The sequence below is a fragment of the Aplysia californica genome, unplaced genomic scaffold, assembly GCF_000002075.1.
Source record: "Aplysia californica isolate F4 #8 unplaced genomic scaffold, AplCal3.0 scaffold00095, whole genome shotgun sequence".
Lineage (NCBI taxonomy): Eukaryota > Metazoa > Mollusca > Gastropoda > Aplysiida > Aplysiidae > Aplysia > Aplysia californica.
Window position 1 is genome coordinate 404,599 of NW_004797365.1, and position 16,546 is coordinate 421,144.

The following is a 16,546-nucleotide window of genomic DNA, read 5'->3' on the forward strand; positions in this document are numbered from 1 at the left end:
TCTGAAAATGAACTACAATTCATTTATCAATCTTTTTGGTTTTAGAATGCTCAAGCCTTTGACTATAAATTAACAATTAACCCCCTGGAAATACAGAGAGTTTGATGTCTCACCAACCGGGGTGCAATTTCTTCAAGTGTCAGACCTGAGACAGAATAATGTCGGCAATTATTGTTCACCATTCATTTCTCAGCTTTGTTGCTCTCAAGAAACCTATATTCTCTTGGCATTTCACGATCTCCTGTTTGTTCAGTTAAGTTCTGAGTCAGTCATTGATGCTCGTCATTCGGGATTTTGCCATCTTCCCTTCTATTTTCCTAGTGAAAACAGGATGTTTAAAGTCACTTGTCTATTCATGTGTCTCAAAACCTAAACCTTCATCGGTCTCTTCATAACAGTTTTTATTAGTGAGTGTTCGACGCCGGCTTTTTTCAACACTTTTATTTGATTTCTGCTTCTCCTTTGACATTCTCAACAGTCTCATAAGAAACCACTTTTCTGTTGCCTCTAATTTATATCCACTGTACTCATGTGTGGCAAACATAAACGAGAAAATGTTGCGCTTCCAGCTAGCCCTGATTGTGGGCTAGGTTTCTCCATGACATGCCTCGCCCTTTTACTCATTGGATCTCAGGTCCACAACCCCAAAGATGTGCTTAAACGTTAAACCATGGACGCAAACAGGACTATCAAACTAATTCATCTCCTGATAATAGGGAGAAGGGCTGAAGATGTTTGTCTGACCAAGACATTCATAATAGACAGGTATATTTATTGCAGAAATCCAGTTAGCAATCTCAGAAGAATTCAGTCCATATCCAACACGTCCCAATATCTATTACTTGTGTGCTTAATGCGTCCCCCGACGCCATCACGAACTCCGGACGCCGGAAGCCTCTGTGTCCTCTGGGCAAAGCCAGGGTCAGGCGGAAGGAATGTCTTTTAAAGTGCCATTGATGGAGGCCGGTCAGACCGATGACACGTCCTTGACCCTTGTGACTTATCTGTGATCGAGTAGATTTTTAAGACCTCTAAGGCCAAAGAGAAACCAGTGGAGACAGTGTATTTATTGAATCAGAGCAATTTGTGAGTCTCACAGAAAAATTGAATTTGATTTCCGAGAAGGTCTGGGAGTGTTAGTTTCACATTGACATTTTCAAGCGATTGTTGTGTTGAAGCGAGTGAAGTAAATGTTGCGGTTTTTACGTCCCCCATCGACACAGTTAGGATCATTTAAAAGGCTGGTGTCAACTCTCCTGACAGGGCTAACCCAGGCTGAGAGGGATGCATAGTCCAAGCAGAAAGACAGAGACACTCATTAATGATTTTTTTCTCATATGGGAATCGAACTCAGCTGTTCTGCACGGCACAGCGAACAAAGCGCTGCACCACTGACGCCGGTCGAAACGAGTCAAGGCGTACGTTCGGATGTCAGTTGCGGTGTGCGCACACTTCTTAAGGCAGGTAGTTGGTGAATCTACTGCGGGTAAGCACTTCCGAGAGTTTGATCACAGATACAAACTTCAAATTTCAAAATTTCTACTCTATGAAGAACAGCCCCCCCACCCCTCTTTCTCCATGTCATCCTTTCACTCCCATTCATCCCCTCTTTTCTCTGTTTCCAGCCACTCCCTCTCTTTAGAGGCAGTCTCGACAGTAAGTATTAAAAATGGTTTTCTAACCAAACCGTAGACATTCTGAGATGGAATTTGATTTATCCCCGAAAAGTTCTTGTCCTTTCTAAAAAAGAGCCCGCCAAACCTAACCAAATATCGGGAGATCAAGATGGTGGTCTTTCCAGCAAACTTTAAGTGTGAACAGTAGGGCGTGAATCTTCAACCGAGACGACCAGGGCATCATTAAAGTTTCTCAAACACAGGACATCAAAGACGTTTTTACTAGACCAAAGCTGGGATCGAACGATTGGATAGAGGATGCAGGCTTAGAAAAAAAAGGCGGGGGGGGGGGGGGGGGGGAGGGGGAATTTCTGAAAATCTACAGACGATCAGGCACGTTTCAAAGACTTGAACACTGGATAAAAAAATCGTGTCATACGCTGTGGCGTAGTTCAAAATCTGGCCAAGTTCAAAATGTGAGCAATAGAGAGGCCATATTTTTTCTCCTCAATTCTTTAAACACTTCTTTTTATCTTGTTCGTTTTGTCACAAGACTGCATGCTGCGCTTTTGAATAGTGTAACTCTTCTTAGTTACGTACTGCGTAAAGAAAAACACATGTAATAAATTGGACCAAGTATCAGGAGCACACGATATCGAAGGGAAGCAGGTTCAAAGGACCAAGCTCGTCAAGGCCAGCAAGGGCAGGATGGGATGCTGCATCCTGTCAGTCAGGCATAAACACTCGATAAAAGTACATCCCCACAAAAGGATCGATCTAACGTCTTCTGCGTACAGCCACAAAGAGCACTCCTGGTGACAGTCAGTAGTTCTCAGTAAATCTAAACGACAAAATGTGACAATTAATGAGGGTCAAACAGCCTTGTGTAGGGTGGTGATAAGGCGACTCGCTGTTTCACTAAGAAAGCATGAGTCCGTTTTCTGTGGGGAGAGGGTTTTGTCTATTAGTCCAGTCCATGTGATGGGACGTTGCATCCCTCCAAGCTCAGCAGCCCGCCTTCTAAATGTTCTTCTAATATTTATCTATACTGGGGTAAAACATCTACAGCAACAAACGAGGAACAAGTTCAACAGTTCGAACACTCTGTTAGCTCGGGAAGTGATACTTATGTTCATAGTACCGGTATAGAAAATTTCCAGTGTATTACACGTACATCTTCGTTTGTTACCACTCTTTCTTGCTTGCCTCCATTCTTTGGCCTGCAGAATTCCTTACTATGAAAACGTTTATAGACTTATATTAGAACATTTCATGCCCAGGTTGATTAAAAAAACCCAACAACAACAAAAAAGCTTTATAACATTTTTTCTGAGTATTTTGACCAAAATTTGTCCGAGAGTTGTATTTTGGATCAATCGTAATTCATGTAAAATGAGTTTATTTGAAATAAAGTGTATACAGAAGAAACTTATTTTCGAAAATGGAAATAGCTTTATAAAACACATATGAACGCAAAATGTTTCAAATGAAAAAAAAATTGCGGTTTTCTCCATTTTCTCCGTAACCTTTTATATTTCAATCCTTGTAACATTTAAACCTTATTTTATTTCTCTTACAGAGTTAAAAATACTGCTAGCCTACCATTTGTATTCTGGAATTCCTCCTCTGGACTCTACACATTTTTAGCGTGTTGTTCGAAATGTAGAGTGGTGGCCAAAATCAAAGACCTGTGAGTCATTCTGCGCCCAGTATGACGTAGGGCCTTTTAGAGACAATATGTGTGTGCGTGTGTGTTTGGGGGGGGGGGGGACATTAGATAGCATTTTTGGAGTTTACATAAAGGTTAAAATGGGCTCTGCCACTGAACCAATTGTCATCGAGGAAGTGATAACGCTTTTCAAGAAGATCGAGGGACTACAAAGACATTGCCATCCTCTGATCAGCCTCACGAACATGAAAATGGTACCGTCATAGGTTGAAATCTGCCTTGAGAACGCGTTCCGTTGACGTGTAGAAAAGTCGTAGCTGCAGACAGGCGTCTCATAGGACTCGACTACTGAATTATGAATTCTAGTAACGTTTAAAGGGGTGGGGATGGTGCGTGTTCGACCTGAAGTGGTTGTTTAGTTTAGGAGTGTTTAATTTTGATAATCTAAAGATCCAAACTAACGTCAAAAGTCTTGAGGGTACTTTAACATTCTTCCTGCATTTGAAGACAAAAACTCTTCCTGTGGAATTATCTAAAATGAATATTGTTTTGATTTCCAAATATTGTGCTCAAAACTGAAACGTCTAGCTTCAGCGTGAAGAAAATATTGACAAAAATAGTTGTAAACTTATTTTGGGATGACCCTGCACATTTCAGTACTCCTCCCCCTCATCTCTCTCTCTCTGTCTCTCTCTCTCTCTCTCTGTCTCTCTCTCTCTGTCTCTCTATCTCTCTGTCTGTCTGTCTCTCTCTCTCTCTCCCTCTCTTCCTATCTCCCTCACTCTTACCCTCTCTCTCTGTCTCTGTCTCTCTCTCTCTCTGTTTTTACTGCCTCTTTTTCTCTTTCTGTCTGACAGCCTGTCTTAGTCTGTCTGTTTGTTTTACTCTCCCTGTCTTCCTTTGTCTCCGCGTTACTATTTTGTATTTGCTGCTGGGATCGGAATTGTATGGTGAAAGATGAAGAAAAATTCCACAGAACCATTAAAAAAGACGGCAGGATCTCTGGATAGGATTTTCCTAGAATTCTACTAGTTTTTGGGACACATAAATAGACATAAATGTCTTGAACATCTAGCCCCCACTGGCAAAATTGAAGGCAAACGAGGAAGGGGTAGCCCAGAGCAGCCCACCAAGGGAACCTAAACAAATGAGTAACCGGGAAAGATCAAGGTAATGTAACTTTTTAAAGAACACCCGAGCAAAGGAATGAATGGAGATCCGTTATCGCCGATGTCTGCTGCTGATCTGGCACTGGATGATGATTATCTAAATAAAAATAAAGGTTTTGTAATTAAATTGTTGCATGTGGTTGAATGACGCATCTGATGTGATATGTACATTTTGATAGCTTTACTTTTCTTTTCATATTGAATTTTAATGACGGTAATATAATTATGATTAGATTTTTTATGTATACCTGCATATGTTTTTACGGTCCTGTAAAGCAAAACAATCTCCCTCTGGGATAATACAGTTATCTTATCTTATCTTATCTCTTATCATACACATTAATACGACATGCTCTCTGTGTATCCCTTCCTCCGTCTGCTTCAGCTCTCTGCAATTATTTGTCCCTCTGACCCCTTCCCCCCTCCGCTACGCATAAATACGTCTATTCTGCAGAGTTTAAAGCGCAACTCCGTTCTGCCCTTATTTTCTTTACCTTTAAATAAGCACAGTGAATAACCCTATTCATATCATAAACCCTCTTCACTAAATCTATCTGTAACTTCTCATAGCCACCAGCTGACATCACTGGGGGCTCAGAGAGGAATGAATTATGTATAGAGTCCATTACAGAAGTACCGGCCTGAAGGGAGGCAGCAAACATTGCAATTCTGTTATAGACTGTTATAAACAGTGGCCTGACGAATACGGTCAGCCTAACGGGGGAACTAAAGCTTCTAAAGTGAGCACTCGAGTATGTAAAACTGTCGTGATGGGGCAAAAGGATCATCTCATAGGGAGAACAGTGGTGATGAGAACCAGAGGTGGTGATCGTGGTCAGGGTGGGGGTGGAGTGGTTGTTACGGGTGAGGGGCGGGGGAAAACCAAATATAGAAAGTAGCAAGCGTTTCTGAACTCGCGGTGAGGGTTTGCTTAAACGTGTTATCTTCTTCTTCTTCTTCTTCTTCTCCTTCTCCTTCTCCTTCTCCTTCTCCTTCTCCTTCACCTTCTCCTTCTCCTTCTCCTTCTCCTTCTCCTTCTCCTTCTTCTTCTTCTTCTTCTTCTTCTTCTTCTTCTTCTTCTTCTTCTTCTTCTACTTCTTCTTCTTCTTCTTCTTCTTCATACTGCATTAAGACCCAGACTTGACAGGAATGATAATTTCTTACAGGCACATTTTGGAGATTCAGATTTTGCGGATGGCGTCTGTGTGTTAAATACATAAGTACATGAAATAAAAAAAAAACCAACAAACAAACGAACTAGCAAAAGCAGCTGAAAAAATTTGCCTTATAATAAAAGTATGCAAAACAGAAGTTCAACAGCTAACATCAGAAACTGCGTCCTTCACTCTTTATGGAGAACCTCTTGCACAAATAAGTTAATTTATATACCTTTGCAGCATTATATTCAAAACTGTAGACTACCTTGATGACGTCCACCAAGGATTTAAAAAAGCATGGATCGCTTCTGTGAAATTAAAAACTATGTGGAAGTCAAAGATCATTCATTGAAGACGAAATTGAAAATATACAAAAGCAATATTTTGGCTATATTGACGTAAGGTTCAGAGATATAGGAAAACAAACAAAACAACTCAGCGAAAGTTCAAAAGCTTCCAAACAAAACGTTCATGAAGAATTCTACTAATGAAATGGAATGAATTTATTACAAATAATGAAGTGTTGAAAAGAGCTGGAATTGAAGTTATCAACACAACAATAAAAAGGAGAAGATGGAGATCTTTAGGACATATTCTAAGAATGCCGAAGACAAGATTTCCCTATCAGACATGTTATTGTAAACCAACTGGAAAAAGAAAACAAACTAGGAAGACCAACTGAAAGCTTTAGAGGCACAATAAGGGATGAGGCAATCACCCTGGGCCTGAATTTGCCAAAATTGGAGGACGTGGCCAGGGACAGGCAAGCACTGCTCTCCACCGTATGTACCTGGCGGTATAGGGAAAGAGTACGTAGTAAGTACAATATGAGCGCTCGAAATTTAATACGTTTTGTTTTCCCCCCAGAGTTTGCTCTCAACCAACTATGGACACATTTTAGATCATTTTGGATGTATACTGTTTCAGATCTGCCTTTCACCTTTCAGGGCTAATCCAAGCTGTAAGGGATATATACTGGTAGAAGAACGGAAAATGGTCAGAAAAATAGTTTCTTCAAGCGGGAATAGAACTCACGTCCTTTGATTTAAAGGCAAAATGCCATACTGTTAAACCTCAAACTCCAGCTGGATGGGTTCACAGATATCACAGACACATAGTATGCAAAGAGTGGTAGAAAGTAGATTTAAAACATCATTAATCAAAATCGGTTTGTTTTGTTATGTTCTATGTTTATGAATCAAACCCTTTCATCTGCATTTTGGTCCATTAGCGTTTTGTGTGCTGCACCGTCATGTTACGGCCTTGATGTATCCTGAGCCAAAGCACCATAAAGCTACTTATAATGCATTTGGTGTATATACGCCGCACGTACACTAACTACCCTTAGCATTCCTGGTAAAGGTCTACCTCAGCCGCCTATTCCTAAAATAAGCTAAAGTCGTCTTTCGTGTATAACGTCACAGCTACCCCCATGTTGGTTTCATAGAGACGGAGGACTTCGGATGTGCATAGTAGGTCAAGGAAACTTGAAGAGGAGGGCCGATGTAAATCTGTGGACAGTTGTAAAATTATAGTGAACAACTGCAGATAACTCCATAAACTTGGCATACATAAATTAAGCGAACCATGCTTAACAGACAGAACCGCGGGTTCAGTTTACAAAAAACAGTGATGGATGAATTTTGTACCCATTCCCTTTTTCGTTTTCTGTTCCGAGCAGTTGGTCGAATAGAGTTGGGCGTAACTGTACTTTAAACCATTCAAATGTGAGGAGTCTTGGGGTAGACAAAGCTTCTGAATGAGGGCTGTATGCAGAGCATGAATGCTTCTTAGCAGACACAAGCCAAAGGGAAAGATTTTGTAGTGTTTGCGACCAGACATTCACACCCATCGATCTTTCTTGACAGCAGAGAAGCGTTCGGTCTTGCTGTGGGTTTGGCGTGTCATCGTAACCAACGACGAGGACGTCCATTTGCGATCCTCAAAGAACACAAATCGACAAGCAGATGAGGGCGAGACAGATGTATGTCTGGAGATAGTCATGTAGTTTGGTAGTTTGGAGGATTCTGCACGCTGTGAGGGGACAATGCTACTATTCGCTGCTGGTCATTTATCATTTTTGAAAAAGAGTTTAACCCCCTTCCCTGCCTTTACAATGGCGCTGTATGATCTTTGATATGATTATACAGATCTCGTAGAACAAGAGGAAACTTCGTGTTGAACATTAAAGAGGAATAGAAAAGGTGGATCTCTTGGTAAAATAGGAATAGGGAAAAATAAAGAACAGCACACAATAAGAAAAGAGACAAAAAAAGTCGTTATCACACATTTACATTTGAGTAATCATGTGCTGTTCAACGTTTGAGGGTTGCAATTTCTGTCTTTTGGTAGACAGTCATTCTACTTTTTAACCTCCTAGTGCAAATTGATTCTTATGTAAATGTTAAAACACGAATAGTGTTGTTAGTTCTTTACCTCGTTTTTGTCTTTTGGGGGATTTTTTTATGTTCCCGGGTGGTAGTAGGGTAGGGTTCAAATTATTGTTAATTTCATAGATTATTCCTAGAGAAGATTTCATTTATATTGCTTTTGTAACAACAGTGTAGACCTAAAATTTGTATGTCCCTACTTTTTGTTGTGGACATTAAAGGGTTAACACCTCTTTCACTGGGTCGGAGGATTGAAACTTTCTCAATAACGAAGCATTTTACAAGCCCCCCTTTTCCTTTTAATGGCAGTTACTACTGGTCAACGTGGCTGCGCGGTTTGCTCAGTATGTCTAATTGTTATCAGGTCAGGAGGGGCTGCAATGCTTGACAGACTAGTCCGAATCAGTTCGAGTAACACAGCAATTTCCTCCATTCTTGCACAGGTTGGACATGATATCCATTCTACATATTTCCCTTTCTACATTGTGCAATTGTGTGTGTGTGTGTGTGTGTGTGTGTGTGTGTGTGTGTGTGTGTGTGTGTATGTGTGTGTGTGTGTGTGTTTGTGTAGAAAGGGGCGGGGGGAGAGAGGATCGGACACGGGGATTGAAAGTGAGATTGACCGCTCCTCGGGTTTGCTGAAAGTTTACAATTTGCCACAGCGAAATTGAAACCAGTTCATGCCAGCTTGGCAGTAACCGATTTTATTGCGTATAACAAGTCTGATTGTATTTCTTCCTCTATCGGAAACAATTTTTTAAACAACTAGATATCTTTCTCTTCTAGACCCCCATTCGAAGCATAGCCTTCCTAAAGGTCCACCTGACAGCAGCTGGTCTTACATGTTTTGTGTTCAAGCCTCAGTAACAATTTTTATTGTTGATCATTGATTTCCTGACAAGGTCTTCTTTTTGGACGTCCTCAGCCACGCTTTCCGGGAATTTGTCATGTCATTAAGCAAAATATCTTTTCTACACGATTTTGCCTCACTATGTGACAATGATTTTTGTTTTCCTTGCTCTGATAGTATCAAGGAGCCAATCGGTTTTTGTGTATTGTGGCTTTCTAAAAAATAATTGAAAATTTTTACTCTTTTGAGTCCATGGCATGAATGTAACTGAAGTTAGTGTATCGAAAAGCTGGATGTAAGTGTATCTATTTCATTTTTGTTATTTTTTAACGAAATGATAGATGAACGCCTTAAAAAAAATTTAAGTTATAGAAATAAGTAGCTGTAGCTTTAGGATGACCTTTTTATAATTCGTGGGAAGAAGACGAGTTACCTCAAATTCTAAAAAGGTTTTATATTTTTCTGTACAGTACGTGTTTATTCTTTTTGAATTCCCTACACGTCTTTGGGAGAGATCCGACTGATTAGATAAGAACCTTCCCTTGCAAGTAAGACAATATTTTGTAGAAGGCGAAAGTGTCATTGAAAACGTCGAATTATATCATGAACATATCTTTGTTTTCAATATCCTGCAAAAGTGCACACAACATAATATGAATATCCGTTTGATAAGTTCATAGACTTGTTCTTAATATCCTAGACTACACACTCTGACGTATAACCATATCAATATAAAGTGCACCATTACTGACTTTACTTAAAAGCAAATGAAAGACAAGGGGGGGAGGGTCGAACCGCGTCAAAAATGTGTTTTGCCCTTCGTTCGCTTCACAGCAAAGATTTTATAGAGAGCAAAGGTCGGCTTAGGAGAGTGCTTGTCAACCTTTTTATAGCTCGCTTCCATTTTTCTACCTTTAAAAGGCTAGCATTCTCGTACCGTCCACCTATATGTATTTTCAATATGACCAATAAATAAACTTGTCAATACTCGGGTGATTCCTGCCGCCCACAAAACTATCAAGGTGTCCAAGCTGGCAAGCACCCTGGTCAAGAATATTATGATTCAAGTCTTAGGATAGGCTACATTCGGTCATCTCATTAGCTTTACTTCTATAATTCGCTTACTTGTAGAAATTTAAAACGCCTGGGGAGAAACAAGACTAACCCATAACATGAGAGTGGAACTGACCATTCCTAATGAGTCAATGACCTTAGACATACGGTTGACACATCCGTAGCAGTGCTCATTAATGAGTTTTACATCCTTTATCATAGCAGGTTCATCGTCCTCATCCTATAAGACACAAGGGGGATTATTTGAAAGCTGTAATTTCCTCTATGGCCGCCGCCTCCCCACCCCGAACTTTTCTTTCGGTTCACACTCCCTCCACGAACTACACTGCAATCTCTCCCCCAATCCCATCCCCCATACCCCCCTCAAAAGAACAGAACAGCAAAAAAAAAAATCCCCACCAACAACAGCAAACAAACACAAATAAACCAAATAAAGCTAATAGAAAACCACACTTTTTCCTCCAAACCAGAAATGGCATCGCAATTTCGACAACATTCCCGAAATCTCATAAAGGCAAACATTTTACCAGGAAGTCATGTATGATGAACCCAAGTAGAAGACAAGGAACAAAAATCCTGCCCCCCCCCACCATTCCTCCTCGTCCACCCCTCCTCCCGAAAAAAAACGGGGGGGGGGGGGGGGGAGGAGTTCCGAAACATTGTACTCTATAAAACCAAATAATCCTATTAACATTTCTCAGGTTAACAAACCCTTTATGACACTTAAAGAATAACCCAGAAAAAAGAAAATAAACCCCAATTTACAAAATATTTGTTTTCTTTCACCGACAGAGAAGCAAACAAGATTTTTCTTCTCCTTTGTCTCGGAAGAATGTAGGAGGGACAGACGATTGCCTCAGGTTTGAGCACACCATCAATCACATCCGGCACACAAATTCTCCATTACATGGGGCCAGACGTTGCTAGTTGCACTTTCTGGTTGTATTGAAAAAGACAGACTGTGTGCCAGATTTCTGGACATCTAGGACATCAACGACACCCCCCCCCCCCGATACAGACAGACATCCTCTTCTTGGTGTTTGTAGTACTTCGTGTCTATTCAAGAGATAACACGTCCGATCTTAGAGTCTGTCTACAATAATCCAGACAAGGTGGAGGAAGTGTCACGGAAATTCTCTAAACTCGGAAATTGTTCGACTAGTGCCACTCGCACTGTAACTCAGCCAACTGTCAACTGAGCTACCAGTGTACTCTACTCCGAATTCAATGTTCTCCTTGTTAGCATTCACGACAAAAATGGTTGCAATACCGCATTGGCTTGCAGTTGAATTTACTCTTCTTTGAAATGATCTCTTTACTTTAAGAGATGAAACTTCTCAGATCAAAAGTCCACCATCATTAAAACGGTGTGGAGCAGCTAACCGAAACACAATATGTTCATAACCGACACATGATATTTTCCCGACCTGTCTAACACTTTAAGTAACAGATTATGAATTTACCTTTTCTTTGAACATACAGCGAACTTTTCAGATGGCAAAACATCAGATATTATACCTGTTGTAAATGGAACAGAGGGTAGTGGAGGGAGGGGTTGTCCTCTTAAAAATTCCAAGAATTAAAAGAAACAAGTTTGGAAACGCCTTGCTCTCAGCTTGGACTTATGCAGGGATGGCAACTTTTGTGAGAACATAGCAAGTGGTGCGTTGTTTGTAGCATTGATCTGCTGCGCGGGTTCTTTAATATAGAGATGAGTGATAAAGAAGAGTTACACTACATGTCATATCGGAGGTTGGGCCATTGCTTCTCAGCCTGGAAACGCAACAATGCTCACGTAAGAACATTTAAACCTCAAAACTCCGTACTGTTTATTTTTTTTCAACGTAACTAATCCACTGCTGTATCCGACAACTATCACGAGCTTGATCAAGGTTAAAATTTATTTCCTGAACGAAAACCTAAAGTATGTATCATTGTAATAAAGACAGGCTGAAATGTTTCCTTGCCATTCACAGAGAATTCAACAGCATCTGTTATTTCGTTGAACCTCTGCAACAATAGCAATGATAATCCTGTTACAGTAGTAAAAAAAATCAGAATTATATTTGAAAAAGTAGAATACACCGAAAAGACTTTATTTTTTATATTTAGGAAAACTCGACATTAACGAAGGGTTTCGCTTTACTAATAGTTTTAGGGCGCTTGCACTACAAATAGGTCATATAAGTGGCAAAGATTAGAGGCGCTACTAGAGATAAATATAGGAACGAGAGAGCAAATCACACCACCCAGCCTCACACCCCACCAAGGCGTGAATTACCGACGGTACCGCCGAACTGCGTAGACAGGATCTCCAACTCGGATGTCGCTCTCCTCGTCGAGTCCAGCGAATATTCCGAACATTGGAGACACGTTATTCTCCGGGAACATCCGAAAACTGCAACAAAAACATAACGTCACCAGGACTGTTATTTCATAATGCAAAAAGTTTTACATACAACCGACACAATTCAAATCATTTTAAAAAGGTAGGCTTTAGCGATGTCTGTCAGGGCCAGCCCAGGCTGAAGGGGATGCAACACCCTAGCAGAAAGACCGAGATTCTCGATAGAAGTTCACTTCACACGAGGGTCGATATTAGGTCTCTTGCGTGCAAGGGCAAAACGCCTAACTGCTCCACCACAGACTCCGGTTCCAGGACGGTATACAATATGATAATATAATAATATACTCTAGGTAAAATGTGATGCCTCATTCCCCCCCCCACCCAAAAAAAGACATAGAGAAAAACATCCAGCAGAACGCATGGGTCATCGGCTAAGAGGTCTTAAATTTAAATTTGATACCGGTAAGAACAAGCGGGCCGTAGATTCACAACGTCATTATTCAAAAGTATCCATTATTTCTAATCGTTGAGATAATCCATTACTTCTACCTTACTTTTATATTTCGCTAAGTTAGTCACTTCATCATGGTGTTTTTTTTTTTTTACCGGTAAATCAATTTATATGGGCAGCATCTTTTCACAACATAAGCGAATCAAGGTAAACCTACTTGGAGTGTTATATTTCGAAGGGATAGGACGACTGGAATGAGGAGAAACTTTCACAGCCGGCGAGACCCGATCTTTCTTGTCCAGTCGTCATTCACTGAGCATGCAATTTGTCCAGTTATTTTTCAAACAAATTTTTATATCTTTACGTCCGAATATTGATATGAGCTTCCATTGTCAATCTTGAGGCTAATTATAATACAGCATCTGTATACAGATAGGCACTGAAGTTCAGTGGTTAGGCAACCAAAACCATAATCGTAAGGTTCGAGGCTCCGAAGCTCGTCTCGCTTGATGTTGTGTTCACGAATTTTGCCCACTTCACCCAGGTGTGAATGGGTACCTGGCCATAAACAGCCAGAGATCTCACCAGGCCAACAAAACAAAACTTTATTCTTAATTATTTGTTTCCTTTCTCTTCCATCTCTTTGGGGTTCAACAAACCTGTATAATAGTGAAGTTAAATGGCCGTAAAATGTGTAACGCAAATCTGCAAATCAAACGACAGGTTGATGCTTCCAATATCATTTTTTTGCTATCTTATGAATCAGAACATTATCAATCTATAATACCTAACAACTCTTTTGATTCACAGAAGGTTTTTTACAGATAAAGATGTGCTTGGTGTTTTAGGCATTAAAATCAAATCAACCAAACAAAAAGCAAAACAAAACAAAGATAAACATGATACAAGCAGTATGGTTAGGGACGCCTTAACAAAATATATCCCACTTTTGTGAGGGCTACGTGAAGTAACTAGAGGTTTGCAACAGAAGGAGTCATTTTTTTTTTTATAAACAGTACATTCCATTGCTAATGGCTTGCTAAGTTTGCTTTATGTTATGGAGCGCGCAAGGTTAATAGATTTTGTAGCTTGTTTTTTGTTTCTTCTTTCACACACACACACACACACACACACACACACACACACACATACACACACACACACACACACACACACACACAAAATGGTGTTGGCCTTTGCATCTCTCTTGATAATTTTTATATCGATACAACAAATATTATCTTTTTTCTCAGTATCCATCTCTTTGGCATTTACAAGTATGTGCACTTTGTGAGTTTCATCCACATGCAACGTCTATTAAATGAACCTTTCAGCTTTATTTTCCCATAACAAAACATCCCTAACAAATATCATATGTTTATTGAGAAACTCATTTACGAATAAGGACGGTTTTGATCATTGAATATTTACTTTAGTTGAAAATCAACATATTATGAACACATGATGGGTGTTCCCACGGAGCTCGGGAAATTGTCCGACAAACAGAAACAGCTGATGTATTACAGCAATACCCTTTAACCCCCCCCCCCCAAATCCTTGCATATCCCACAGAATAGAGTACAAACCGAAGTGGCAGCATGGCCAATGGGTAGCCACTTAAAGTATAATTCAACGAGTTAAACGAGACCATGGCGTCATACAACAATATCCCATAAGGTCAGGCCTTCAGTCAAGCAGAAGTCAGACGCCCTTTACTTCTTGCCACACATCTTGGGATACAAGCGCTGGACGAAAATAACGCAAGTAACGATAAAATAAAGAAAGAAGATCTATAAAGATCTGCTCTTCCTTTTAACACCGGCTTCTGAAGTACAAAGAACTGTCTTAAAAGTGAACTTACCTTCTCAAAGTTTTTAGAGGCTCTTCATCTTTTCTGCGTTCCCTTTTCGTCTGGTCTACTTGGGTCAAGTTACATCTGCGACAGAAAAGATAAGTTTTTCTTAACACAATTCATTACCCGTAGACTGAACTATCACACAATGTTAAGAAAAGAAATGGAAGCTAATCATTTTTAGACGGAATTGCCACCCGCACTTAATGATACGAATAATTATTGATGGGTCGATGGCTCGGCGTGTAAGTCTCACCACCGTGATCAAAAGTGTAATGAATGATGTTAAAGTTTTTCTGTTATGGACTCTTCAAACTGCAACCTTTGCTAGATGGTCTGAGAATACAAACTTTTTTAAACGTGAGTGACAATGTCAAAGTTTACAAAAACAACAAGGTGTCCATCAAACACAGAACGTTAAAGGGTGTGATTGACATTGAATACTTTCTGAGTCGAAACAAGAGCAACTTTTATTATAGTCACATAATCTTCAAATGACGTGGCACTTTTCAATGACCGGGTCATCCGCTTGTGGAAACCTTTGAACTGCAAGTAACTTGTTCATGATATTGGCCTCTATGAATCACAGCGAATCGCCCTTGACATTGCTGAGAGAGGAACACGAGAATGAAAACTATGGCGAACTTGGCGAATGTTACAGTGTCTCTGCCGCCCCCCCCCCCAACCTATGTCAGGAAACCTGCCTTGGCTGAGGACTCGTCAACATTCAGAAGCAGTACAGTGGTCGCGTAAATGTCTTGCTGAACTGGCCCATTTCCTTTAAGACATATCAAGCATTCCTTTGTACGTCCAGGCTGTTTCAACAAGACGATCTGGAACGACATTTTGAGGACTTAAATGGCTGTAGGCAGCAATTATTTTGTTACTGTTTAGGATGTCTCCTCTGACAGGGCAACGCTGATGCTGGACACATGTCACAGCCTTAAAAGCAATAATTGTGCAGATACACGTGATTTGTGCGCTAAGCCTTTGTCAGATGCAGAAATAATTCTTCTGGATGACCTGGTTGACATGATGAATGGGATTCTGCGTGATAAAAAAATGGCTATATTTTACAATGCGGGGTATGTGGCCTCAACACATAAAGAACTCGCAAGAGACAGCCGATCTGCTCTCTTTCACCACAAATTACCCAATGCTTTGACACCATGGACCTCGGAAGGCTATGCTTCGAGCATAAAGTATCCATAATTTTGCCCTTTTGGCGTATTATTTTTTTCCACGAACACTGGTGTACACCTATGCAAAAACAGATTTGTATAGCTACTATTGGGCTTTCCCACGTTAATTCATCTTGGTCTAGTGGTGCCACAACGAACTTTAAGCCGTGACGTAAATATTTTGCTAGAGACGTTTTCTAACTCTTTTGTTGAAAAGAACAGTCAACACGAAAGAAGCAAAAGTGCCCCAACCGCATTAGGTCCGCCATACCAGCCAGGAACAGTTCATTGACCTGCTTGGCAGTCAGATTCCACATTCTATAATTTCACAGGTATGCCTGAAACATCCTGATTGTAGATAACATGTTCCTCTCATTAAAGCAAAATGCCACTAATATGCCTGTATTCGACATAGATAACACACACTCAGCACCCATCTACAAAAGATATGACTTGACTCTGTCCTTTAGTTCTCATCTTTGTTGTATAACTTTTTATCTTACAAACGCTCAGCTGAATTTTACTCCATATTTAACCATTTAAAAACTTTTAGCAACACGCTTAACTTATATCGTTGGTTGATACACTCTAAGTCATTGGTACTTGTTTACACGAATTGCAAACTGTTGCTATAGATATTAATTGTGTCCGTTCTCTAGAGTTCAACTAAATTTTGTCTTTAATTTTTGCCCTGACAAGTTAACATCTTTATTTTCAACCTGTAAGAGAGGGAGACAGGGAGAGAGAGAGAGAGAGAGAGAGAGAGAGAGAGAGAGAGAGAGAGAGAGAG

The 16,546-nt window shown here is 40.3% G+C and overlaps 1 protein-coding gene across 1 annotated transcript in view; it reads right to left on the bottom strand.

Annotated features, from left to right (window-relative positions):
• Window positions 1-11,809: 11,809 nt before the first annotated feature.
• Window positions 11,810-16,546, bottom strand: part of LOC106011352 (mitochondrial amidoxime reducing component 2) — an 11,656-nt gene continuing 6,919 nt past the window's right edge. The window contains exons 5-6 of the mRNA XM_035968896.1: window positions 14,585-14,683; window positions 11,810-12,323 (exon numbers count right to left, since the gene is read on the bottom strand). Coding sequence (XP_035824789.1) covers window positions 12,203-12,323; window positions 14,585-14,683 — 220 coding nt within the window. The 3' untranslated portion in view covers window positions 11,810-12,202. The remainder of the gene's footprint in view (window positions 12,324-14,584; window positions 14,684-16,546) is intronic.